The 23,975-nt window shown below is 47.5% G+C and overlaps 11 protein-coding genes across 11 annotated transcripts; 4 read left to right on the forward strand and 7 right to left on the reverse strand.

Moving 5' to 3' along the window:
* Positions 1-178: 178 nt before the first annotated feature.
* SERLADRAFT_472573 (uncharacterized protein) lies at positions 179-1,094 on the reverse strand (the record flags this gene model as incomplete). Its single annotated transcript, XM_007320635.1, has 6 exons — positions 179-353; positions 418-525; positions 587-619; positions 686-844; positions 896-950; positions 1,023-1,094. The coding sequence occupies 4 exons, from the start codon at positions 842-844 to the stop codon at positions 312-314; spliced, it is 342 nt and encodes a 113-aa protein (XP_007320697.1).
* A 157-nt stretch (positions 1,095-1,251) lies between these two features.
* Positions 1,252-2,104, forward strand: SERLADRAFT_371633 (uncharacterized protein; the record flags this gene model as incomplete). The annotated part of the gene is made up of 6 exons (XM_007320636.1): positions 1,252-1,254; positions 1,330-1,449; positions 1,581-1,775; positions 1,853-1,948; positions 2,005-2,020; positions 2,079-2,104. The coding sequence occupies 6 exons, from the start codon at positions 1,252-1,254 to the stop codon at positions 2,102-2,104; spliced, it is 456 nt and encodes a 151-aa protein (XP_007320698.1).
* A 15-nt stretch (positions 2,105-2,119) lies between these two features.
* Positions 2,120-6,706, reverse strand: SERLADRAFT_362555 (uncharacterized protein; the record flags this gene model as incomplete). Its single annotated transcript, XM_007320637.1, has 13 exons — positions 2,120-3,422; positions 3,475-3,681; positions 3,735-3,863; positions 3,924-4,271; positions 4,443-4,676; positions 4,731-4,911; positions 5,053-5,183; positions 5,322-5,615; positions 5,678-5,856; positions 5,917-6,074; positions 6,128-6,357; positions 6,412-6,565; positions 6,617-6,706. The coding sequence occupies 13 exons, from the start codon at positions 6,677-6,679 to the stop codon at positions 2,569-2,571; spliced, it is 3,162 nt and encodes a 1,053-aa protein (XP_007320699.1).
* Positions 6,707-7,808: 1,102 nt separating this feature from the next.
* Positions 7,809-8,449, reverse strand: SERLADRAFT_472583 (uncharacterized protein; the record flags this gene model as incomplete). Its single annotated transcript, XM_007320638.1, has 2 exons — positions 7,809-8,239; positions 8,301-8,449. The coding sequence occupies one exon, from the start codon at positions 8,065-8,067 to the stop codon at positions 7,876-7,878; it is 192 nt and encodes a 63-aa protein (XP_007320700.1).
* An 841-nt stretch (positions 8,450-9,290) lies between these two features.
* Positions 9,291-12,085, reverse strand: SERLADRAFT_472589 (uncharacterized protein; the record flags this gene model as incomplete). Its single annotated transcript, XM_007320639.1, has 14 exons — positions 9,291-10,044; positions 10,105-10,186; positions 10,258-10,271; positions 10,343-10,447; positions 10,509-10,535; positions 10,600-10,702; positions 10,760-10,806; positions 10,870-11,002; positions 11,062-11,134; positions 11,193-11,236; positions 11,292-11,341; positions 11,402-11,449; positions 11,511-11,557; positions 11,615-12,085. 14 exons carry the CDS (start codon positions 11,923-11,925, stop codon positions 9,962-9,964), a joined length of 1,167 nt encoding a protein of 388 aa, XP_007320701.1.
* A 106-nt stretch (positions 12,086-12,191) lies between these two features.
* On the forward strand, positions 12,192-12,772 carry SERLADRAFT_394928 (uncharacterized protein; the record flags this gene model as incomplete). Its single annotated transcript, XM_007320640.1, has 4 exons — positions 12,192-12,350; positions 12,416-12,444; positions 12,502-12,613; positions 12,677-12,772. 4 exons carry the CDS (start codon positions 12,282-12,284, stop codon positions 12,725-12,727), a joined length of 261 nt encoding a protein of 86 aa, XP_007320702.1.
* Positions 12,773-13,265: 493 nt separating this feature from the next.
* On the reverse strand, positions 13,266-14,523 carry SERLADRAFT_371639 (uncharacterized protein; the record flags this gene model as incomplete). The annotated part of the gene is made up of 3 exons (XM_007320641.1): positions 13,266-13,898; positions 13,951-14,241; positions 14,302-14,523. 3 exons carry the CDS (start codon positions 14,521-14,523, stop codon positions 13,266-13,268), a joined length of 1,146 nt encoding a protein of 381 aa, XP_007320703.1.
* A 1,098-nt stretch (positions 14,524-15,621) lies between these two features.
* Positions 15,622-16,308, forward strand: SERLADRAFT_409768 (uncharacterized protein; the record flags this gene model as incomplete). Its single annotated transcript, XM_007320642.1, has 5 exons — positions 15,622-15,684; positions 15,749-15,881; positions 15,932-16,033; positions 16,088-16,165; positions 16,217-16,308. 5 exons carry the CDS (start codon positions 15,622-15,624, stop codon positions 16,306-16,308), a joined length of 468 nt encoding a protein of 155 aa, XP_007320704.1.
* Positions 16,309-16,957: 649 nt separating this feature from the next.
* SERLADRAFT_350707 (uncharacterized protein) lies at positions 16,958-17,960 on the reverse strand (the record flags this gene model as incomplete). The annotated part of the gene is made up of 7 exons (XM_007320643.1): positions 16,958-17,067; positions 17,124-17,213; positions 17,267-17,283; positions 17,337-17,378; positions 17,438-17,500; positions 17,549-17,781; positions 17,847-17,960. Coding segments are annotated over 7 exons (669 nt in total), but the record flags the coding sequence as incomplete, so codon positions are not given.
* A 537-nt stretch (positions 17,961-18,497) lies between these two features.
* Positions 18,498-19,440, forward strand: SERLADRAFT_472601 (uncharacterized protein; the record flags this gene model as incomplete). Its single annotated transcript, XM_007320644.1, has 7 exons — positions 18,498-18,602; positions 18,658-18,674; positions 18,730-18,875; positions 18,927-19,003; positions 19,057-19,109; positions 19,159-19,205; positions 19,262-19,440. The coding sequence occupies 7 exons, from the start codon at positions 18,600-18,602 to the stop codon at positions 19,336-19,338; spliced, it is 420 nt and encodes a 139-aa protein (XP_007320706.1).
* Positions 19,441-19,470: 30 nt separating this feature from the next.
* On the reverse strand, positions 19,471-23,642 carry SERLADRAFT_451054 (uncharacterized protein; the record flags this gene model as incomplete). Its single annotated transcript, XM_007320645.1, has 13 exons — positions 19,471-20,710; positions 20,764-20,820; positions 20,873-20,946; positions 21,005-21,134; positions 21,184-21,747; positions 21,799-22,114; positions 22,167-22,830; positions 22,885-22,946; positions 23,000-23,071; positions 23,121-23,278; positions 23,333-23,399; positions 23,455-23,493; positions 23,547-23,642. The coding sequence occupies 13 exons, from the start codon at positions 23,640-23,642 to the stop codon at positions 19,683-19,685; spliced, it is 3,327 nt and encodes a 1,108-aa protein (XP_007320707.1).
* Positions 23,643-23,975: the final 333 nt, after the last annotated feature.

Consider the following 23,975-nt stretch of genomic DNA (forward strand, 5'->3'; position numbering starts at 1 on the left):
TGTCCATATATGGCAGCTTTGTCAGGGCTATATCTATTCTGGGCGTCATACGACAAGATACCGGCTGCCTGGACACAGCCGCGCACAGCCTCGCCTATCTAAGTCTTTACCATCTGTGGCGTAACCCACCAACTCTCCCTTATCGAACTCTTCTTAATCTTCTGATAAGAACATCAAAGAACTCGCCTTTTCCGTCCTCTCATAAGCGCGCATCCGCCCGAGATCGGCACCAATCTCGTCATTATTAGCTTGTAGCTGCAAGCGTATGAATACACTTTTTCGTGGAAATACAGGACAAGATAATAACGTAATTAATCGAAGAGACCGAAGCCCATGTCGTCGTCGGACTCCTCCTGTAAGGTACAACAGTTAGCCCGGTCAAAGCACAATTGCAACGCATAAGGAACTAATACTGACCTTCTCCTCTTCTTTCTTCTCCTCCTTCTTCTCCTCGGCGGCGGCAGCAGGAGCACCTCCTGCTGCAGCGCCACCGGAACTGACAGCAACTGCACCACCAGAAGGAACCTAAAAAGAAAACGAAGTCAATGATCACTCTACTGCAGATGGTATTCCATTTGCAACTCACGGAAGCGAGCTTGGCAGATCCCTCAGCGATCAGCTAGTACCATGCAATTTGAGCAATTCAGTACTTGTAATAACCCTAGACGTCAGAGATCACACGTACAGCATTTACGTCCTTGCCCTCGAGCTCGGAGATAAGTTTTTCGAGGCGCTCATCGTCAGCCTCAATGCCAACAGCACCAAGGACCTTCTTCACATCAGCAGCAGAAGGAGAGGCGTTGCCACCGATTTGGAGAAGGAGGTAAGCAGCGATATGACGCATCTAAACGAACCATTCATTCATAAGTCAAACCATTCACTCGATTTCGCTTACTTTTTATGTGTGAAGTTTGGACGAGTTGTAATGGGTTACGGGCAGCCACAAATCGCTAGAAACAGCAAAGATTCAGAACATGTTCCACATTTATGACGCCTCTACACGTTCTGGGGGGAGAACACACCTTTTAATCCTCAAGGGAAGACCTGTGGATTCTATCCGACGATTGATATGCTAGAACGCCTTTGCAGACCGCGTAGACGAGATTTCGCGATGATGGTACTGTACAGCACCACGTGACTGAATTTCAGCCACAACCTTCCATTTGGCGCTCCGCCTCAACGTTTCCTAGCCGTCCGAAATCCCTGCTCGCTACTCACGACAACCGACAAGACAGATATCGACGACGCAAGATGGTGCGTATTGGCAGCTGCTAGCACCGTTGATGGAGTGCTGTGTGCTGACCTCGTTATTTTGCTGCTTTTGTACAGGCAGATTCCTCTGTAACCGATCCTCAAGTTGCTGCCGACCTCAAGAAGAAGAGAACCTTCCGTACGTTCTCGTACCGTGGTGTTGAGCTTGAAAAGCTCCTTGATTTGAGCAATGAAGATGTATGCCATGATTTTGCATTGTAAAGCTCTCAATTTCTGTCCTAACTTTTGATAATAGTTCGTTGAAGTATGCATATTTTATCAATCAATTTCCCTATAACGAATCTAAGTTCAACCCCACTCGCCACTAGCTCGTCCACGCCCGTGCCCGTCGTCGCTTCCAACGTGGTCTCAAGCGTCGCCCAATGGGCCTCATCAAAAAGTTGCGCAAGGCCAAAAAAGAGGCACCTCCCAATGAGAAGCCTGCTGTCGTCAAGACGCATCTCCGTGACATGATTATTGTCCCTGAAATGATTGGAAGTGTCGTTGGTATCTACAACGGAAAGGTGCGTTCTATACCTTCTGTGTGATCACTGGGCAGTCCTAATACGCTCCATGTGGCGTTGTCGTCAACCTCAATCAGGTCTTCAACTCTGTGGAAATCAAGCCTGAAATGACTGGTCACTATCTTGCCGAGTTCTCTTGCTCCTACCGGCCCGTTAAGCACGGTCGCCCTGGTGTAAGTTTCTCTCAAGCATGCATGTGAACTACGCTGATATATCAACTGTCACTCAGATCGGTGCCACGCATTGTAAGTCACTTAATCGTTGGGATGACCTGCTGATATTAAGCACCACTTTTGTCTATAGCATCTCGTTTCATTCCTCTCAAGTAAAGATCCGGACTCCTTATTGCTTTATGTTCCATTGTCTTTACTACACTCAAAATACTATGCGGCATGCGAGTATGGGCTAGGCTCTAATCACGTTTGTGTGAACAACGTTTCTGATCTAGAAGATAATTGTCCCTTTCAAAAAGGTTACTCAAAAAGACCAAATGATATTTGCCCCCGAGTTCGTGAGAGCATGCTTTGAAAATGACGAAAATATCGAATTCATTTTCAACAAAAATGCATACATACGAATGCACGGGTATCATAAGTACTGCGAAGATATTCGTCCGTGTCATACTGTTAAGTGAAAGCGATACGGTAAAGTACAGATAATGCGAAATCAAAATGCTCAGAAAAGAGAGTAAGCTCGCTAGTGAAATGCGGGCGAAGAGGTAGCGCAAAAACGAACGAGCGGAATTGTGTCAGACAATCAAAAGTAAGTGACAAAAGAGCTCAGCACAACAAGATCATGTACGCTGTCGCATTGCAGCAGGTGGGTGACCATTACCATTGGGCGGAGACGCTGAGTGTGTATGCTCGCCGCTTGATCTGGGAGGTATGTACGACGAAGGTCGTGGTGAAGGCGAGGTCGGGCCACCGCTCAATATCGGCCGCTGAGAAGCCGCCCAGTCGCCTTCTGTGAGCTGAGGGTTTCGGGGCTGTTGCTGTCCCTGGATCATGGCCATGCCCTGTGAAAGCGATGTCGGGTGTATGGGAGAAGGATACGACATAGGCGCATGGTGTACTCCAGGATGAGGGTGCGGTGATTGTTGCCGACCGTTCCGTATCTGCGGTTCAGTGGGCATTGTCACCAGCTGTGGTCGGTCCGGATTAGAGGATCCAGATGGAGAAGGTCGCGGATTGCTGCTGATAGGTGAACTCAACGGAGGCGATAGGCCTTGTGCAGGTACTCGACCGCTGGACTTCAAACGCAGATAAGTATCACATTTCTTCAAAAAGTCGCGACTTGGCAATTCCAGACTATTCGAGAAGTAGTCCTGGTCATGCAATATCGCTAGGAACTCCTCTGGAACAGTGTAGAACTCGTCTTGATTCTCGAGCAAGGAAGTGACCACTTTGATAGCCCCGAAACTTTCGTCCCGGACGGCGTCGCGGCCACGTGAATACAGTATACTGGGACAGATGACAGTCGCCAGATTGGACAGATCCATTTTGCTCCCCGTTTTCTCGTCCATGTGAGCAAATGAGGCGACCCATTTCAAAAACACAAAGAGGACCTCCATTGTATCCCGATGACTCTTGGGAAGAAGGATCGAAACCATATGAAGAAGTCGCTTTCTCTCTGAGTCTTGCGGGACAGCTGTATGTCATTTTTAGAACACTATATCTCCTTTTGAACTTAGAGAACTTACATTGTGACGCAATCAATAACCGATGCAACTTGAACGTCAAGAGAGGGTCGGGTAGCTCTCGGAGGAACTTCTTAAGCAGTGCTGCCAGTTGGACAGGAGTATCTTGTGTGAGATCCACGGAAGAAGCGTCCCTGTCAATGGCTTCAGTGAGGTCCTTGAGCCCCCTGATATTACCATTTTTACGGAAAATGCCTTCAATTGACATATCTATCGCATCCAAATAAGCATCCCCAGTCTGTAAAGGGTAGTAGTCTACTTACCCATTTGCCGCATAGCAGATACAACATCGTCGATGAAGCTTGGTATTCTCAAGGTTGCTCTTGTGGCACCCAATAACGAATCGGCGCCCTCTCTTTCAACCAAAAGTTCAAGCGGAACACCGAAGACACCTGTCAAAATAACGTAAATATCGCGCCGGTGACAACAAAAAAAAAATGTGCTTGGCATACCCTTTTTCTTGACATTCTTCTTATCGTTACCCGCTTTGAATAGCTTGTTCCAAAAGCCACCTTTCTTTATCTCCACTAACTCCAATATCTCGTCCAAATCAAATTGATCTCGCAACGAAGATTTCTGCAGGATAAGGACGGCGCAATGTTTGACAATGACGAGCTCGAGGGCGTTTAACTCGGCAACATGTGGAATCGAACTTTGCCGAGGAAGAGATCGTTGTTGCTCTCGCGCTTGCGCTGCTTCCATCAATTGCGGGATGTCAGCCAAGGTGATACCGTCATCGGGTGCATGTAATGGTGGCTCCTCGATGCCGCCAGCAGGTGAATTGGGCGCTGATTCATCCACTATCATAACTTCAGTGTTATTGCGAGTATAGTTCGGCCGGACAACCTGACCCTGCTGAGTTATATCCAATGTCCCAGGAGACTTCCCTTGCAAACGGGCAAGCTGACCAGCCGTTGAGCCGGGCTGTGAAGGCAACCGCCCAGGGATGAGAGGTCCTGGAGGAGGGGCACGCTGAGGTTGCGGAACCTTGATTTCTTGTGGAGCTCGATGAGTATGTAGGGTATCGGAAGGATGGACCGTCCGACCAGCTGGACTTTCAACAATTGTGGAGCGCTTGGGCAGACGAGCCGTGGCCGACAACTTGCGATCGAGGTGCACGGACTTCATACGCATGATATCACCAGAGTTCCGGTACGGATCTTGTTCCGTCGACTTTGGAATTTGCGCTGGGGTTGAACCCGCAACTAACAACGCGTCAGGGAGGGGATCGATCGAGAAGATGGAAGTAGAATACACACCAGGAGAAAGAGGTACAACGCCTTGCTGTTTGAGTACCAAATAAAGTCGACGAAGGGCAATGTTCAACAGGAAGGCATATTGCTCCAATCTCGATACAGCTTGGAATCCAGATCGACACGTAGCATGACTGTGATCTGTGCATAAAGTGACTGTTGGTACTTCACCAAACGACGGCGTGTCCTTGATTGAATCGGTGTCATATAGGAAAATTGCAACGTTAGCCGGTGGACGTCGAGCAGTCGATACCTTTGGTGTCTCTTTTTCCCCCTTCTCCTTGTCATCGGTAGACTTTTGTGGCGCTGATTCTTTAGGGACAGGTACAGCAGAAACCTTTCCACAAACACCGCACTGTATGCAATGCGAATGCCATCGCTGATATGTTCCAAGCCGCACACAATCTTCCTCCACCGCCTGATTGCACTTAACACACCGATCTGACGGAGGATTGCTTACTGAAAGTCTAGACGGCGAAGATGCTGAAAAGGGCGATTCCCCGGCGTTTTCAGGCGCTAGACTCCTAAATCCATAAGTAACGCCCCTTGTACCCACATTAGCGCCTTCGCTTTGGACCATAACCTCCCCATTCGAACTCTTGATGATCCGCCGGGCTGTGGGATCGCCACCCTGAACAGCGAGTAGATGAAGCTTGTCGAGGAAGGATGCCATCGCCTCTCGAACACTCTGCTCTCTCTCCAGTTTCAGGGCACCGGTCAACGCTATACGGATCAAGATCTTGAGATAATGAGCGATCCCTGTCACAAGCGCGAGTAGTTCTTGCGTCATGCCCATCCTCCGTGAGCCAGTCTCTTGCGTACGCGACAGTAGCGTGAATAAATCGACAGTTTTACGACAGAGCATCCTCGCTTCCCGCACGTGGGACATCCCTATCGAAATATATGCTCAGTGAGCGAACAGTGGCAATGCTACAGGAAGAAAGCGAACAAACCTTTCATATTAAGGCGGGAGAAGTAATATTCGAGATCATCAATAGTTCCAAAAAGGACTTCGACGTGTAAAATGAACTTCTCTGCCATCCTGATGGCATCCAAGTATTGGCCATTGCTGACCTGACGCAACATATCGGAAATACAAGCAGCACTCGATTCTTCGAATGCAGACAGAACCCTATAAAAAGTAAACCGTTAATCTCGCTGATTAAGGACAACACAGAAAACCGATGCTCACGTCCATATGCGATAGACCAACTGCTCCATCCTGACCTGTTTCTCCTTCAACGAGATCGATGTCTCCTTTTGTTCTTCTTCTACGTACGGTGGCTCACTCTCGCCACCCTCGGCTATAGCACTGTTTGGCCTACGCGAAACTACTTTAACGTTCCAGAACTGCGATGGTGATTAGCATTGCAGACAACAAAGGATTTAAATCACACGTGTACCTTGTTGATCATGTAACATTCAGGATGCCAGCATTCGTCGCGCGAGTTGCGATTGATCTCCACAAATTGCTTGAGAATCGCGCTGCTACATCCTGCGCACTTGGTGGCGAAACGAGTAGAGTAATGAAAGTGGCAATAAACATCACCATCATGCTCGTAGTATGAATCCTGAGGACCGAACAGCGTTGGACAAATTGAACAAGTGAAGTGCTCCACGTGGTACTTTTTATCTGCCATGATGTTCATTGTTTGTCGTAGAAGAAGAAACACAAAAAACAACTCACTGCATGCCGTAATATAGCTGCCTCGCAAAGCTAGACCACACTTAGCACATATAAGGTTTAGACGACGAAAGTAGTCCCGCTCGCAGAGAGGTTGTTGCTTGTTATCTGGCCCATCAATCGGAAAGAATTTCGAGGCCACGACATCTCCACAATCCTACTATGGCATTAAATGGGCGATCAAACTACATTATTACGAAATTCATACCATGCACTTGAAACAGTTCAGATGGTAAACCGTGCCTAATGCGCGCACGAAAGCGCCCTGCATAGGATTTCCACACGCCGAGCATATTCTGATAGGATAAAAAGTGTACGACGTCAGATGCAAGATCTAACTGAGGTATGATAGAACTGGATGGATCGAGTGGAGGTTGATCTGAAAATAAAATAAAATAGAGGGATATGCTCACGAAGATGAAATATTAGTAGATGTTGCTGATGATGTGGACGTTGCAGGACCGCCAACTTTACCAGGAGCACTAGAGTCCGACGATCCTGAATGCACCGAGGAGTAAGAAGCCCCGCTGAGGCGGCGATGGGAGCCATTTGAACGGCTGGACGAAGAAGGGTGAACATTTTGGCTAGAACTACCAGGGGTGGTGGGTCGACTGGCGGAAAGAAAAGCAGGCGATGGGCCTTGGAGAGATCCATGCATGCTGGCATTATCAAACCTGGCTGAGGCCCCATGGTTCAAGTCCTCGCTGTGAGCATGTTGGCCGAAGTCCTGTTTTGTAGCCAGATTGTTGCGACCGAAGTCGTGCGTGGAGCTGACTGTAGAGGCCCTTGTGGGGAAATGAGGACGTTCGGGAATGCGTGCAGCATTTGTGGGAGGAGCAGAAAAGGGACCAGACGGCTGATTGCTTGCGTCCTGGTCTTTCCGAGGACGAGAAGGTTCAGAATCATATGCCATAGAGATACCCAGGGCGGCCTGCTGTTGATAATTAGACCACTGCGGTTGCCCTCTGCTCTGGCCCTGATCCTGGGGAATGTTCATAAGATAGACAAGACAAACACCGCCAGGACTGTTGGATACGATGTCGGCGACGGTGAGGACGGTGGGGACGGCAACAAGACTGTAAGGAAATGAGGGCGAGCAGACAGAGGACACGGGTTCCCGAGCGACGTGACAGAAGTCACAGGGTGACTGTAACCATCTCCTTGCCTGACCTCTGATTATCTTTTTAGTAAAAATTTGGTACAGTTTTTGGTCTCATTACTTTTAGTCTGCTGACTGAATATTACTGAATCCTCCGCAACGCACACAAATGAACATAAAACTGCATCCGACAACTGTCAAAGCCCGTTCTTTCTGCGCATTTTTTACGAAATACCCAGGACGTTGCGATACAACATGCAGTAAAGTCTACTCTAATGGTACTTCTAATACGACACATTACTTGGCCAGTATTTCTGAGGAGGCCTCTTATGTACTCGCGTATTGCGCCAGTAGTCGCCAGGCGTGTGTCAAGAACATTTCCATATGTACATGGGAGCAGCGGATAACAGTACGCGGATGGACTTGGCAGTCTCTGGTATGTATTGGATGGGCTTGGTAGTGATCTGAGCAAATCTAGCAGAGAAACATATCCAATCTAATCCAAGACAGCTCAGCGCCTCCGTTCTGCATTTCGCCAACACAAGCCTTGTGGCAGCCATGAGGCATTGAGTTCGCGGTCCCTTCGCTTTGCTAGCAGCTTTAAATCCCTTGTTATCTTACATCGTTTCGACATCCGTGTCATCTGCTATTCTTGGAGCGGCCATCGATGAACACGATGTTTTCATGATCAAGCTTGATCAAGAGTTCATCATCATCGGTATTCAAGAAGTACTGATCAAGGCTCTGAGCATGAGTTTTGCATACAGCACCGCCAATGTGATACCATGGGTACCTTCACACATTTCCACATCCACACTGGCACCGGGACGTGCGTGAGTATCTCGCCGTTTGTCTTACAAACTGACCATAAAAATACAGTGTTCCACGGAAGACAGGGGATAAACCAAGGTACGTAGGCACTGGGAGTATGAGAATATGCTCGGATGTTCTGTAGGCCTGCCAGTGTGCCGACGGGTTGTTTGGCAGCTGGATTCGAACCAGAGCCTGCTCGAACAGTCGCCAAACCAAACAAGTCGCATTTCGGTCCTTCGGCGATGCGTGCCGATGCATGCGTATTCTGACGGCGGGATGAGGCAAGCCGCCATTAGTATTGCCTGCATGGCTTTCCACTTCAAATCCTCGTGTTTCGTCCGGCAGGAGCACTTACATGTCAACGTCGTCCTGTGTGTCGCCGAGAGGATACGTTGTCGCTCACCCTACCCGAAACTCATAAATACCCTTCAGTTCCACACAGTGGACTCCCATATCAAGCATTAAGCAATCTGCTGTCCCGTCTTCACCATCTTCAGCCCTTTTAGGTTGCCATTTACTTATCCACAGCAATGCATCCTTGGTATCGTCACACCTGGCATTACCATCGCCCCTCTCGTTTGATCTGGTTCGTCCTTGGCGCTGCTTCTGCTACCATTTGGGCTCGTCACAAGGAAATGCGCGATAACCGATCACATCATTATCAATGTGTCCGGAAACATATCCAGCCTTCCTCGTCCGTCGAGGTCACTGGTTCCGCTCTTCCGTTCTATAATCCCATGGCCCCTGAAATGCCAGTGAACGCCACTGAGCCACATCGTCATCCCTTTCAAAGGAAATGGAGTTGGGGACATGATGAGGGAGACGGTACTTCTGGATGGAACAACCAACAGTGGGACGAAGATAAAGTGCGTATGAAGCAATTGGGAAAGCAGGCCGAGGAAGCAGTGAGTACTCCGCGTCGTTGCCAATTCCAATGATATACGTGATGCTCACAATCTCCGCGATGTTCCACTCAAGATGACTGAAGTTTCCGAAGCCACTCTCGATTCTATATTATCTACAGTTCAAACTTTGAAGAGCGTAAGTGAACAGTCTTTTCCGTGCTGGTCCGCGACTTAAACGTTCGCCTCCACAGAAACTTGCAGAACATCGTATTCAGCGTGAACAGCAGCAAGAGTTCATAAGAGAACAGCTGAAGCAGCAAGAGAAAAAAAAAGATCCTCCTCAGTCAACTGCGTGAATCGGACAATAGCATCCTACATATGTAACACATCTCCACTCTCTCCCCCTGCGACTCGCTCTTGTCCTTTTTTATCTTCATGAGGTGTGCACACCTACTACCCACCCGCTCTTTACATAATTTATTATATCTTCTCGGTGTACATCAACTTTGTAAACCTATATATTTATCTGCTTACATTCCTTTTTTCGCCATCTGTACCGCCTGAACCACATCCATAAGTAACTTATCGATACTTTCTCATCCCTGACCATTCCCGAGTTACCCAGTATATATATGCAATCGTCAATAATCAAAACGCCAAGATCCTCTATCAATTACACTGCACCGACGTTATACCTACAGCCCCAAGTGATTCACTTCGACCTCACCAATAAGACCGACTTTACACCGACCGTAGGTGTATTCAGTTAGATTATTACTGTCAGTCCCCCCACAGTCTATTCGTACGCCATCATCCGCTCTTCCCGCATGCGCGTTATGTATGCAGGCACCTTCGGGTCCAAATGTCCTTGCTCCTCCGCTGAGATTCGTCGTCAGAACCAAAATAACGGGGACTTGAAACCAGGGACAAGGGACTTACGTGTAGCGTGCCAAAAGTAAATGATAAGTCCGACCACGACCACGACGAAGGCGGGGAAGTAAAGCCAGAACGGCGAGTAATGCTATTAGTAAGTAACCGGTCATATTCAAATCAACCGTTCCCAATGTCCGCGAACTGTGGGAATAGACTTACGAAGAGGAATAATCCTACGTAAAATAGGTCATGTTTTTAGTGTTTCCGAAGGTAGCATCCCCAAAACATGGCTCAGATGACATACCGAAAAGAAGACCATAGAAGTCACTCGTGAGTAGACTGATGTTGTAGAATGCCGAGGACGCGCTGCGGTATAATAGTGGAGCAACTGTGTATAGAATGAACATGGCTAAGATGGTGTTGAAGTCAGTATCCACGGTTATTGATCCGAGGGCATTTCTATAATTTACCGGCGGTATATGCAACCAAGAGGCCAACTATAAAATATTTGGCAAAATTAAAAGCTGTAGGTAACAATGTCACCACCTATCAATCACTCACTAGTAGCACCGTTCCACGTTGCAGTCTTCATCGCATTATGTTCGAGTCCAGCTGCTTGAATGCCATTTATCAACGTGCCCCACATCCCGAGCTGTCCAACAACCTGACAGTAGCCATTACCGTGTGTAACTTGAACAGGGAAAAAAATCAAGGAACTCACTTCATAGAGCGGAGATCTCCTGACGAAGAATTCCTCCGTTGCATTCGCTGCAATGAGTATTATATCAGGCCCGCTTCCACAAGATATTTATAGAATGAAGAGGAACGGACTAAATCCATAGAGCGTCGCTCCTACAATCATAAAGGCGTCGCCTTTTCCCCTGTTTAGCGCGGGGTAATTCTTATCTGTGAGCATATCGGACGATACCAGCATTCCCAGACCTCCAACACACACTAACACACCCTAAGAAATAATTCGGAGGTTATGAACTGTTCGTGAAAGAAAAGAAAGGCAAAACTCGCGAGAACTTGTGTCCAATGATATTTTGTACGCATGTAGACCCAACAGAAGAAAAGACAAACAGGTATTGCCCAGCTGCAGTTGAATTGATATAAATTGATATTATCGGAACAAAAGAAAACGCCACACTTACGCATCAAGGAGCATACAGGACAATAAATCGGTATAGTTGTATGCCTGTGATGAGTTGTTGATAAAGCCGCATCCGAAGGGATCAAGGGGTTTGGTTTACCTTGACTACGAGAAAGTTTCCTTCTACGTCACAACATGCCAAGATGAAATCTAGATGGGTGTATAATCAGTATGGTGGGGAACTGCCCTGGTAGTTGATCTAATGCATACATTTCCACCCATCTCTAGCAACCATCTTAGCCCAGCCCTTGATTCCATCTACAGACAGCCTTTCTGAGTTTGATGATCATACGTTTGGCAGATAGAAGTAAGTGCGCACATTGATACATTGTATATGGTGTATAAACAACAAATAACGAGAAATACCTGTGAAGAAACAGTTATATACAGGGGAATCACGAATGAATCAGCATATATGCTCACAAAAACCAGGTCTGTGTGGTGGACAAGGTCCAATTTCGACTGACCAATTCCGTCGTCGTGACATTGGTGCATGTGATGCATAGCGAGACTACCTGACCAGCCAAAAGCGAAAAGACGAATCTGCGGGTCCAGATACTGGCAAACCGTGACCAGATACTGTGTCTGAAGCCTCCAAAAGACGAATAGTCAATTGGAGGACGGACTGTTGTGCGTACTTCTTCCACCAAATTGCTAGGAGAGTCCTGGGAAGGAGATCCAGTTGATCCGGTTTCGTCTGCAAAGCCATTCTTCGAATCGATAGATGGCGACATGGTATCTGCAGCAAAAGAACCTGTCCAGGAGTATTTCTGCCCTTGTCGACCTTTCTTAAAGGTCTACCAGGCCAAGCGACGTGTCAAAGAAACGTCGTGTGCACAGGGGGACCGTGGCTCCCAGGCTGGGCAGCTGAATGAAGGAAGGCAAGTGGCGTCCAAATGGTTCTGTCAAACATTACGGCATTTTCTAATCTCGTGCCTTGCAATTTTCACAGTAAAAATGATGATCGCTTCGGATGACTTCGAGCCCAGCGGCTCCAGCCAAGCAAACCTCGCCTTTCACATTCACTGAGAGATCTTGTCTTTGGATACTATTCCTATCACTGTTACTTGACTGTTACCAAAGGTTTGCCATGTCCACTAAGGAGTCAGAGTCGCCGCAAGATAACGTGCAGCCATTAAATTACCGGGAGCATTTCGCGGTCAGTGTATTTCAGGAGCTAATTCACAGTAGTACCACAGCTGAACTCCACATTGTCAAATGAAGGGACGGGAAACGTATACCAAGCATACAGAGTTAGTGGGCAGCACTGGTTTTTGCGAATTTAGGGTTAGCTGACGGCTCATTTCAAGTCCTTGCGAGAGTGCGGCGAAAGCATCCATGGCTTGCATGGACCGGAATAGCTACGACCGTGATAAGTGTCTGGATTTCTTTCAGGCTTACAGAGACTGTAAGAAGACATGGGTGCGCACTCCCCACTAGCATTGTAGCCCATGCTTACACGTTCTACTCTACTTGAATATCAAGCTGGATCAAAGGAAAGCGGATCGCAGGGCTGGCCGCGACGCGAGTTTGTAGTCAAACCAGACACTCCTTCTAAGTTGTGGTCTGGTTATATTGGCCCTGTAGTCAGAAGGGAAAACCTGTTGCCTTTTACTTGCTTTACGATAGGACTCTAGGACACCAGCATTCTCAGTCTAATATGAGAATCTCCGAAACTTTGCCCTTCTGTGGAAAACTCCCCGAACTATCTGGATGTAGGTGTGGAGGTATTGTACGACTACAGCCTCCAGAGAGAATATATATCTTACTGGTGACTTAGTCTTCATTATAAACAAAGGCATTTTTCCACTCTGAAAACTTGGACCAAGCAATACGACAGGTGGACACCCGGTTTTCATATAACTCAACCATACAGCGCGAGACTTAAACATCCCGAATTATCTGAGCATAGAATATCACCATGCAACGTTGCAGCAAGATTGGATTGAGTGTAAGAATGGCAGTAAATACACGGAAACACTGGGTAAAACAAAGTTTCATATACTAGCACAAATCACAAATGAAACGATAAAACCAATCACTCCTCTTGTACGAGTTTTCACCAGGAAGACAATCAGGATTCGGGAAGAGGGGGAGGTGCGTCTGGTTGGGGCGCGAAGATCAAGTGGAGTGGAGGTGTGGTTTGACTGTCTTCGCTCAAGAGTGTCGCAATGATCGACCGGCCGGCGAAAGAACGCCCAGCTAACGCTTTCAGAGCGTTGTTGGCGCTGTCCGCATCGATATATTTAACATAAACTCTTCCCACCCCAGCAGCTTCATCTTGACGTATAGCATCCATTGCAGACTGGTGTCCCACCTCTCCAGGGGCCCATTTCGATTTGTCCTTCTTGACAGGTCGAGGAATGCGAAGGTCTTCCACAGCGCCGTATACGGAACATTCTTCCTTGACATCTTCATAGAGGTCCCCGTATTCTTGATCATCAGTGAGGTCATCGGGCGTTACCATGTTAAGCATGAGAAGAATGCGCGCATCTGCGCTGGAGTTTTCGCCAGCGGGCATGATGGGTCTTGGTATTTCTGGGAACTGGTCGTAAGGCAAGTTTGGTATCATACCAGGAGTTCCGGGTTTGGCGCCAACGGAGGCTCTCTGTACAACAAGATAACGGTCGCCTAACTCCATGCCGTTTAGACTCTGAATGGCCACATCTGTCACTGAAATGTCAACATATTCGAAGAAGGCAAAGCCCTAGAAGCAGAGGTGAGCATCTAGTTGATATGACTAAAGCGGAAAAGCCAACCTTGGATGGGCCATTTCCATTTTCTCGCACCAGGTTGAAAGCTTTCAGTTCTCCGAAACTCTTCAGTAATTCCATAACCTGCTCTTCATTGAGATAAGTTGGTAAACCACCGACGAAGACTTTGTTGATAGAATCAGGAACGTTGGTAGAGACGACTCCTGGCACGTGAACACTGGGAGCAGACATGTCAACACCGCCATAATCCTTGGGTCGACGGATTTTGAGAGGACCATTAATGAAGATGATGCCATCAAATGCCATAGCAGCCGTGGCATCCTCAGCGCTGCGAAACTGATCGAAAGAAATAAGATTTAATCTTATGAATGGCTGGAAGAGAAAAATGAATAGTACCTCTACAAAGGCGTAGTTTTTCTCGTAATTACACTGTACAGCCAGGACTGGATTGCCCGGTGCACCCGTGCCAATGCTCATCTCTATCATCTTGGAATTGAAGAAATCAGCTAGGTTCTGTTCATTAACATCCGGAGTAATGCTTCCAATATAGAGGCGACGAGACTGTCGGGACAGGTTAGGGTTGCTGCCGATACCCATGCCGAAAGTTTGCACAGGCATTGGGGGTGGTAATCCTGCTATGCCTAAAATAGGTGGAACTTGGGTGCGATTTGCACCAGGGAGGTTGAAAAGACCTAACAAAGACAAATGAGCTTGAGTTACTATAGAATCAGGGGAAAAACCAAACCTGTCTGTTTAGCCTGCATAGCAGTATATTGCTCATAGCCAGGCGCATGAACATCCCATCCAGATGCTTTTCTTTTTCGTTGTGAAATGGGGGCTGCACCTTCAGGTGTAGGCGACCGTCTTTCTGGCGTGCCTAAGCCATCTCTGCCTTTCCCGCGACCACCACGGCGTTGGGGAGAACCAGGCTCTTCACGAGCTCGCCCATGTCGGAAGGCGCCATGCTCTTCGTCTCTTCTATGATCACGGCGTCGATCTTCTTCATGATGAGGGCGTCTGGAATGTTCGTCGAATTCGCGGCCGCCTCGTCCTCCATACCCACGACCCGGATCGCGCCTATCATCCCTGCGGCCCCCATAACGGTCTCCTCCTCTGTCTCGCTCCCTGTGACTATCTCTTTCACGATCTCTGTAGTCTCTCTCGCGGTAGCCGTCGTCGTGCCTTCTACGTTCACGGTCGTCGCGATGACCACGGTCTAAAGAAAAAGGAAGAAATCATATGGCGTAAGCAACTTGAAATGCTGCTGAGTCTATCAGCAGTTCGGCGGTGACAGCGATGATTGCGAGGCTAGCTAGCTATAAAAACAACAGCATGGTGCAGCAAAAAAAAATGCACCATGAGTTCATCGACTTTCGACAGGGAATTTTTCCCGACGGAGGATAAAAAATGGCAAGTACCTCCGGGTCCCTCTTTCAACACAGAAAAGTCGGCTTTTATCACGCCTACTTATAAAAGTCAAGAATAAACAAGAGTGCAAAACGTTAACTCACCAATTTCGTCCATTTTCAGCTTGTGTTTTGCTTTTTACTGTGAACCTTTCGGGGCGCCAAAAGTGGAGGAGGCGGTAAAGAGCAACTCGAACTACCGTCACGGTCACCAGCTGTAACACAATCTTCAAGCCGTGCGAAAAGCTGATATAACCACACGGTTCCATACTGCTGAGACTCTTGGGTTGCAAACACCACCTTATTAGCCATGCCTACAGATCTCCCTTACGCAGCAGACGCAGAAGTCTCTTTATCTTACGATGAGCTCGAGGTAATTCATTCTCATGGAGTTTTATGTCATCAAACTGAGATTACCATCTCGGTCTTCGCTCCAGGTACTACGACTACAGTATCAGAAAGAACTAGTTCAATCCCATGTCACCATTCAGACCCAGTTCAACTATGCCTGGGGCCTTGTCAAAAGCCCACTGAGAGACCATCAAGTAGAGGGTGTGCGGCTTTTACAAGGTTTGTCACCTGGCATGCCAAGCTCATGTTCGACACTGACTCTTGTTTAGAAATCTACCGAGCCGAGCCCACGCGAAGAAGAGAATGTCTGTACTACCTGGCACTTGGTCATTACAAGATGGGAAATTTCGACGAAGCAAAGAAATTCAATGGTTAGTCGTCCTGCTTGTTCTTTATCAGTGCTTGGTAGTGATACTGTACACCAGGTCTGTTAATCGAGAAGGAACCAACCAATTTACAAGCTCAAAGTCTAGGATCACTCATAGACAAAGATGTTGCTCGAGGTACGTTTTTCTCGCATCTCCAGTACTATCTGTACTGAATTTGTTGTATAGATGGCTATATAGGTATGGCGCTTGCTGGGGGTATAGCAGCGCTTGGTACCCTCCTTGTCGCGGGTTTTATACGGCGAGCAACACGCAAATAGTCCGCGCGACTTTAATACTAACGTATCTCTCCTTTGTTCACGCCGTATCATGTCACATTCTCCACTCGTTCCTGATGGTCGTTCTGTCTCGCTCAAGTCGCTATTATATTTGTCATCGAATTATTATACATCACTTATTGCACTGCTCTAATGTTGCCATCGTGAGTAGACCAACTAACTGACTGCACAGGGAACTCTTTACTAGATGATGTCCACTCGATGAATGCATGCACAAGTGCTTCTAAAACTATCGCTAGTTACAATAAGTATGTCCACCCCACGATGATAACTGTTCTGCCCAGTAAGCGATGCAATAAGATTTATAATCGTCACGGACGGTATAAAGCAATGATAGCAAGTATATGTAACCTCCAGCCATAAAAAGCGTAACAAAAAAATCCTTTGTAGATCGTACATTTCACTTGCGAAAGAGAGTCGATGTTATCAGGCGTTAATTTAGTGGTCGTTATTCTTGTAATAGGTATATGTGATTATCCATTTGGACTGATCCTAAATCCCAAATTTATGTAGGGAGAAATCGAGCTATGAAAGTCATGAGTTTCTTTGCACACTGGAAATCTAACGAGTTCTTACCAGCTTCAACGGCCATCTCCTCCGTAGTGCGCTTTTGCGATTGCGAAGTGAGCTTTCACCTGACTTTCAATAAAAAATGAGAACATACCTTGAAGGATACAATGCCGATGAATATGAACGCTATGCAGACTCCTACCTGGAACACGAGCCAGAAGATCGCCCAGACTGCGGGTAGGGTATGATGATGGTATAGCATGCGTAATGGGTAGGTCATCACCCACCATGTGCGGAAATACGCGGATACAGAATTGCGAACTGTGTACAGTCAGAATCATTGGCTTTGCGAAAGAATTTATCGTCCGCTAGGTCCCCTATCATCGGAAATGGGCAAATATCCCCGATTACAAATGAAAGAACTACTCACATACGACATAGAAGACACTACAAAGTAAAGTCACCTGAGGAAGGAGATGCAAAAGGTCCAAAGCACTTACTTCATAATGCCTATGAAAAGACAATACCATCGTAATGCTTGCCTGTTCAAATATCCCTTCGTTTTCTAGGAGTACCGAATATATGCACGAAAGAGACTTACGCGTGAGCGATAAACCAAAATCCAATAAGTAGCCCCTCGCAACAAAGAGTCAGTAATATCGTTCTAGTATAGTTAAGTTGGCGTCTACTCAGCAGCGTCGAGAGTACTCACAATTTATCTCTCACTAAAACCAGGGGTATAATTAGTCCAATTCCGAGAACGAAACTAAGTATCTTCGCAACCAAAGTGTCGAAGCCGCCCAAAATGAATACACCACCAAAGAGTGTAGAGCCGATGTAACCTGCAGCCAATATAGTAGGTGGGTGGCCGCCTTCTACGATGGTCGCTCCGCCTAGATATGGGTCGATGGTGACAGTTAGTATGCTCCCTCCAGTCAATATAGCCTGTATTGTTGTTCGAGTCTAACGTTGGGACGTTGGAAGCGTAAACCATGGACTAAAGCACGTACCGCCACTATATGACAAAGCTCGTGCCAGCCAATGGTGAAAAGCTTGAGTGGATTGATGAGGGTCCTAGCACCAGGAATATTCCAGACACCAAATATAACGACAGCGTAGACAACTGCCTATGAATGCGAAAATTATTCGATAGTCACCACAGATGGCACATGGACTCATGGTGAATGGTTACATACAACATATAGCACTACAACCTGGCGCCAAAAGCATACATCAGCCATAAGGTAAACAATTGAACGTGCTAAATAAACAAACTTGGTCGTGGGTTGGAGCTATTGGGTTGACAGTAATCCTCGGTGCTACCGGGGTCAATACTTTTGGAGGGGGCATGAATTGAAAAACGCCTCAGCTTGTAGCAAATACAGCAAAAGATGGTCAAGCCCGAGAGAGCTGTGAGGGAAAGGAAAGGACAGAGATAGTGTGTGCCGCAAGGCTTTTGGTGTTTGTGTTGAACAATCAAGAGGCGTTTGATCTTAAGTTCAAGTATGCTGGCCTTTGAGTCTAGTCCGCACCTTTGCCTCACGGCCGGCGAACTCGAAATCTATCGCGTGCCTATCGTGGTTCGTGGGAATCCTTTGAGACGCGCGGGGTCACGTGCATGCAGACGCGTTTAATGGTTTACTTTTGGGCGGAGTCTGAATACCGCAATATATACCATAGTCGCGTCGCGTATGTACCAATATCTTCCAGTTTTTCTCTTCCACTCGTTACCTGAAAAATATCTGGTGCAATAAGTCTGTATTATGGTGCGTAAATGCTCTAAAAACAGAAGTGTCACTCACTCAAACATCTGTCCTGCAGTCTGGAAAGGGAAAAGCGTACGGACTCGTCATATTCTCTTCAAACCTTTGAAGTCTCATGTTTTACTTTCAGTGGCAAATCGTCTTCGGGAAAGACTGGAGGTGACTCCAAAGCCCAATCACGCTCATCTAAAGCAGGCCTTCAATTCCCCGTCGGTCGTATTCATCGTTTGTTGAAGAAGGGCAATTATGCCCAACGGGTTGGTGCCGGTGCTCCTGGTACGCAAATACATTATCTACCTTCTGACAGAGGCTCATCGAAGCGTATAGTATATCTGGCTGCTGTTCTCGAGTATCTAGCAGCTGAGATCCTCGAACTTGCGGGTAATGCTGCGCGCGATAACAAGGTGAGATGTCACCCTAGATAACCTTGGAACTCTTGTTAATATTATGCCTTTAGAAACAACGTATTGTTCCTCGTCATCTGCAACTTGCCATTCGTAATGATGAAGAGTAAGTTTCTTGCCTTTGTGGACTGTCATCATTCTCAAATGAAATCTAGGCTCAACAAGCTCCTCGGTGATGTCGTGATAAGCCAAGGTGGTGTTGGTGAGTACTAAATGATCTGTATTTGGACAGTGAACATGGTCTAACTCCATGTTTAGTGCCTTTCATTAACCCAGAGCTGCTGCCTTCAAAATCGGCCAAGAGCAAAAAGGAGGGTGCTTCTCAGGAAGTGTAGATCTTGTTTCTCCCTGTATCATTAGACTGGTATTGTTGTATTACGTTTGTTAATCTAGCTTAGCATCGACAATAAAATCACAATTATCGATTTTGCACAGCGCACATAGTCCTTCAAGCAGTCATGGGTTCTCCATCACATGTACGTATATTACAGCAACAAGGTAAGGTGACTTCGAGCCACCGAGTTGCATTGACATCAGTCTACATATCATAGAAAGACTACATTAGAAACAGTGTCCGATTCGCATAGATACGGCATGTGAGACTCATAAATCAATATAAAGTCCATATCATCCTCTTTCCAAGACAAGTATGGAAAAGCACACAAGCAACTACCATTATCTACTTATCCACAACCTCGTCTTCAGCATCACTTGCCATGGTTCTTCTGGAGAACGCTGCCCCACGTCCAACGCTCCTCGGTTTGGAATCTTGCCCGCTGCCTGACAATAAAGAAGTCGGGCGAGGGGATCCCGACAACCTCTTATAACCAGGTGACGGTGGCGGCGAGGCAGAGTTTTTATTGAAATTCGAGACGAGACTGCTGACGCTACCACCACCGTGCACTCTAGGTCCGCGGGACAATCGGGGTCCACGAACGCCAGTCTGTCCAGAGCCTGAACGAGAGAGCGAAGTTCTGCCAGTTCCAAGAGTTTGATCTTCACTGGAAGGAGTGGGGCTAGGAGGCGTCCGGGCAGCGGATGACGGGCTGCTTGATCTTATAGCAGACTGCCGTCTCAGTATCTTCGCACTGGCATTCTGTGGGGTCGGGGGAGTAACACCCACTACTGGCGAAGGAATCTTTTCCTCGGTTTGAACTTCAGGAGGAGGAGATGGGGGTGGTGAGACGAATCTGGGCTGTGGCGGGGCATCGTCTAACTCAGGTGGTGGTTCCTTGAAAGAGGGCCGGGGAGGAAAATCTTCATCCTCAGGGGGAGGTTCCTTGAAAACGGGTCGTGCAGGTAAATGGCCAAAATCTTCAGATGACGCGGGTGCAGGCGGCGTGCGGACAGGCGTAGGAGGTTTCACGCTGATATTGGACGTAACAGGTGACGGAATTACTTCTGCAGGAGACTCTGGTTTGGAAGACACTGGAACTTGTGGCAGTGAATGAGGTTGTGAGACTTCAGAAGATACTTCAAGCGTGAATGGCTGAGACACTTTTTCGACAGCCATTTTTTGCGCAGCTTGTTGCGCGGCTATGATTTCCCTTGTTGGACCACCTACTGAGATTCTGCTCCTACTCATCCGCATGTCAATGGGAGCAGTGCGCTTCCGGACAGGAATGCGACGTTCAGCTTCCCGTTTCTTCTTTTCAATGGTTGGTGGGAGGATGTCCGTATAATTCTTCACCAAGTCGATGAATAATACTATATTAGACGGTGAGAATAAGACAACAGTTATGATTCAAAAAATAACTGACAAGTAGGATGGCGGTCTTGAACCGACAGCTGTGATTCATACTTAGGACGAATAATGGCTACAATAATAATTCAAGAAATGCTGGAAGGTTTACAATAGAAAATACTCACTACGGCCGACTGACAAGGCAAGCTTTGTAATGTAAATTTCATCGGCTTCTTCCACTTTAGTTGTTTCAATAAGGCTGTCGTCCGAGGAAGAATCAAAACCAACGTTCAGATAATAGAGTACAAGAGACTTACCTCCTCAAATGGATGATAATGGCGTCAAGCACGAAAAGATGAACTTTAGGTAGACGTTGCAATGCCACTTGCAAATCCTGAATATGTTGCTCTTCAGACACGTCACCATCTGGCTTAGCACTAGATCCAACTGAATTTCTATTAAATCAGTGAATTTTGCATAAATGGGGAAAACGTGCCTGTTGGGTATAGTTTCCTAATGTCTTCCCAGCCTTCCCACAATGCAAGAGGGGGGTCAAGTTCCAATGCCCACAGCTTGATAGCGCCTGCAATGACAGCAGCATCGTATTTCTCCAGCATCTCAAGTGAGAAGGGCTGCTCAGGTGGTATGGCATTCAAGCTTTCGCGCAAATGGTGCACAGCGGGAAGTGGGACGTCGTATATCCAAGCTTTGCGCTTCTCAGCATCATTGGGCAACCTCTTGTACGACTCGGTCAATCCGTCCAGAAGTGCAGTGAGGACAGGAGGGATATGCTCTCTCTTGTCTTCACCCGTGGTAAGGGTGTTCCAGCCACCCTCAGCCCACTTACGCAGGTCAATCCCAAACACTACGTCAGACTCATCATGGGCTACTGATTCGTAGAGTTGAGGAACAGGACGGAAAGGTCCTGTGCGATAGCGCTCAATCAATGCTGTGAGGTCTGACTCAGGCTGAAATGCAGCAACGAGAGTGCCAGAACGCTCGATGGACGCATCAATAGCTTTGGGCAAGTGTGCTAGAGTGCCTTGATATTGAAGCAAGACTAACAAATGTTTCAGCGGTTACATAACATCATAGATTGGGTGATACTCACCAGTCTTCACGGCTCGCAACCGCTCAGCCTCCCACCTTTGCAGAGTCTTCAGGACCTCTTCAATCCTCTCCTCGAGGCCAAGTCGTTGCCTGTCGAGTTTCCTGACAGCAACGCGGTAGGTCTTGTCGGCGTCATCCGCTTCGCGTCGTAACCTCACGTAAGCAGGTTCAGACTGTCCATTGGTGTTGTTATTCAAGGCCTTGGCTACAACGTTAACCAAAGTGTTCGACCGCTTCAAGAGGTTGTCTGCAATAGGTGCCAGGTTTCTCTTAGGGGCGGCACCAGAATCTGTGCCCTTGCCTTCCAAGTCGAATGCCTTGACAAAACATCAGTATAACTAAGCAATTTGATTGTGTTCTATTCGTTACCTTGGGCCTGAATTGATAGAATGCCTCCTCGGTGGCTTCAAAGTTATTTCCAAACTCTCCGATCCTCCGAAGCAAGTCTTCCCGCTCTGTAAGATCCCTTGCTGCTTCTTCGGCAAGCTCCAGACTACCACCAAACCCTTGCACATTCGCGTTCAGCCATTCAACAAATTCGTCACCCGAGAAGCACTTCTGGTACTCGCCCAGAAGGGGAAAGCGAACCGGTCGAAGATTGAGCTCACTCGCGGCACGAATTAACAATGCAGAGATGGCCGAAGGCGGCAGCGAAAGACCGGCCAACAGAATAGGGCTTGGCGGGGCCGGCGGCATGGGCGATTCGGGAGGCACAATATCAATCCTTGCAGGAGGCAAAGGGGGAGATAGGGGCGGTGGAGACATGGTCAACTCGCGTGGAGAAGATACCTCAACTGCCTTCCCTTTGCCCTTGTCGATTTTGGGAAGTTCCTTCTCATCCAAAGTCTCATTTGTGTTAGTATCTGACTCTGTAGACGAGGATGCTGCCTTGCGTTGAATTTCTTTAAAGCGTTGAGTAATACGGTCTTGAACACTAGAAGTTCGCTGTGGCGGCGACCGGGCGTCACGGGGAGCTAAACGTGGCGACGTCGTATACTTGTCACCAAGGTCGTTGTTGGGAGCAAATTTCGCGCTAAGTAGATGGCGATGAATGCCGTAAACACTAATACGGAATTGGGCAACTTACTCGTCTTCGGCCTCATCAGCACGGCGCATTTTCTGCAAATAAGAGTTCTTCAACTTGATTACCTGTATTACTGAATCAGCATTGAAGTGCTTTCTAAAGAGGTGGGGCTACATACCTCTTTCTGGGATTGTTCATAGGAACGCAACCAATTGTCAATGGCAGTAGATCTGCTTTTCGACAGCTCCCCCTGCTTTGGCTGTTAGTGTCTGAACGCGCTTTAGAAATATCATTTTGACCTTGTAGCTTTGAGCCCACTCGTCAAAAGGGTCTGCCACCAAAACCTGCAAGTCTTTAGAGATCAACTTATGAGCTTCACCGTGTGCAACGGATTCTGCCTGAAGACCGCGAAATGCCATCAACAACGAAGCACCATCGTCTGAGCTGAAGCCTGTCCCTAGAGTCAAATGTTGTTTGAAAGTGCTCATCTAGTGAAATAATGAGGATTTACTTGTTGTACCAGTCGGTGCAGGGTTTGAGAGAGCAGTAGCCAGCTGTTTTTCCAGGGTAGCGCGAGCCTAAAAAGTAGCTTGAACTCGCAGTTATTTGCCAAGGCCAGAGCAGATGGCTTACTCTAATGAATGCGACGATCTCATCATTTTCTGCGACTCCCTGAAGCACACCGTCAATACAACACTAAAAAAACACGCATGCAACACACATACTTGTTCCAGCTTTGAATACAAAACTTCCAGGCCTTTTCTGTAGTCCTGGGTCCAAAAAGAATTCGTGAATGTCAAGGGCAGAGAAAGGACTGCCATGGTGGGTGATTAATGAGAATTTCAGTTTGGTTCGTTGGTTAAACCAGCAGAAAACCTCGAGGGCTGGTTCAAACGTGCTGAGGTGCTGTTGGCACGTATGTTATGGTTTCGGGTTTGGCTGGGAGCTGTGCAGCAACGGGGCCACAGACACCGACACCGCCCATATTTGTGTACCACGTGGCGGCAACCATAACCGTCGATGTGGCAGATCTCTCGTCTTTGGGTTCGCTGTAACGCTCAAGCCATGATTCTGAAAATGTAATGCCATAGGATCTCTAGCTCTGTTACAACAATGTACTATTATACAACTCGTTATTCTAACACTGCAGCAGA

Source organism: Serpula lacrymans, assembly GCF_000218685.1.
Source record: "Serpula lacrymans var. lacrymans S7.9 unplaced genomic scaffold SERLAscaffold_10, whole genome shotgun sequence".
NCBI classification, from domain to species: domain Eukaryota; kingdom Fungi; phylum Basidiomycota; class Agaricomycetes; order Boletales; family Serpulaceae; genus Serpula; species Serpula lacrymans.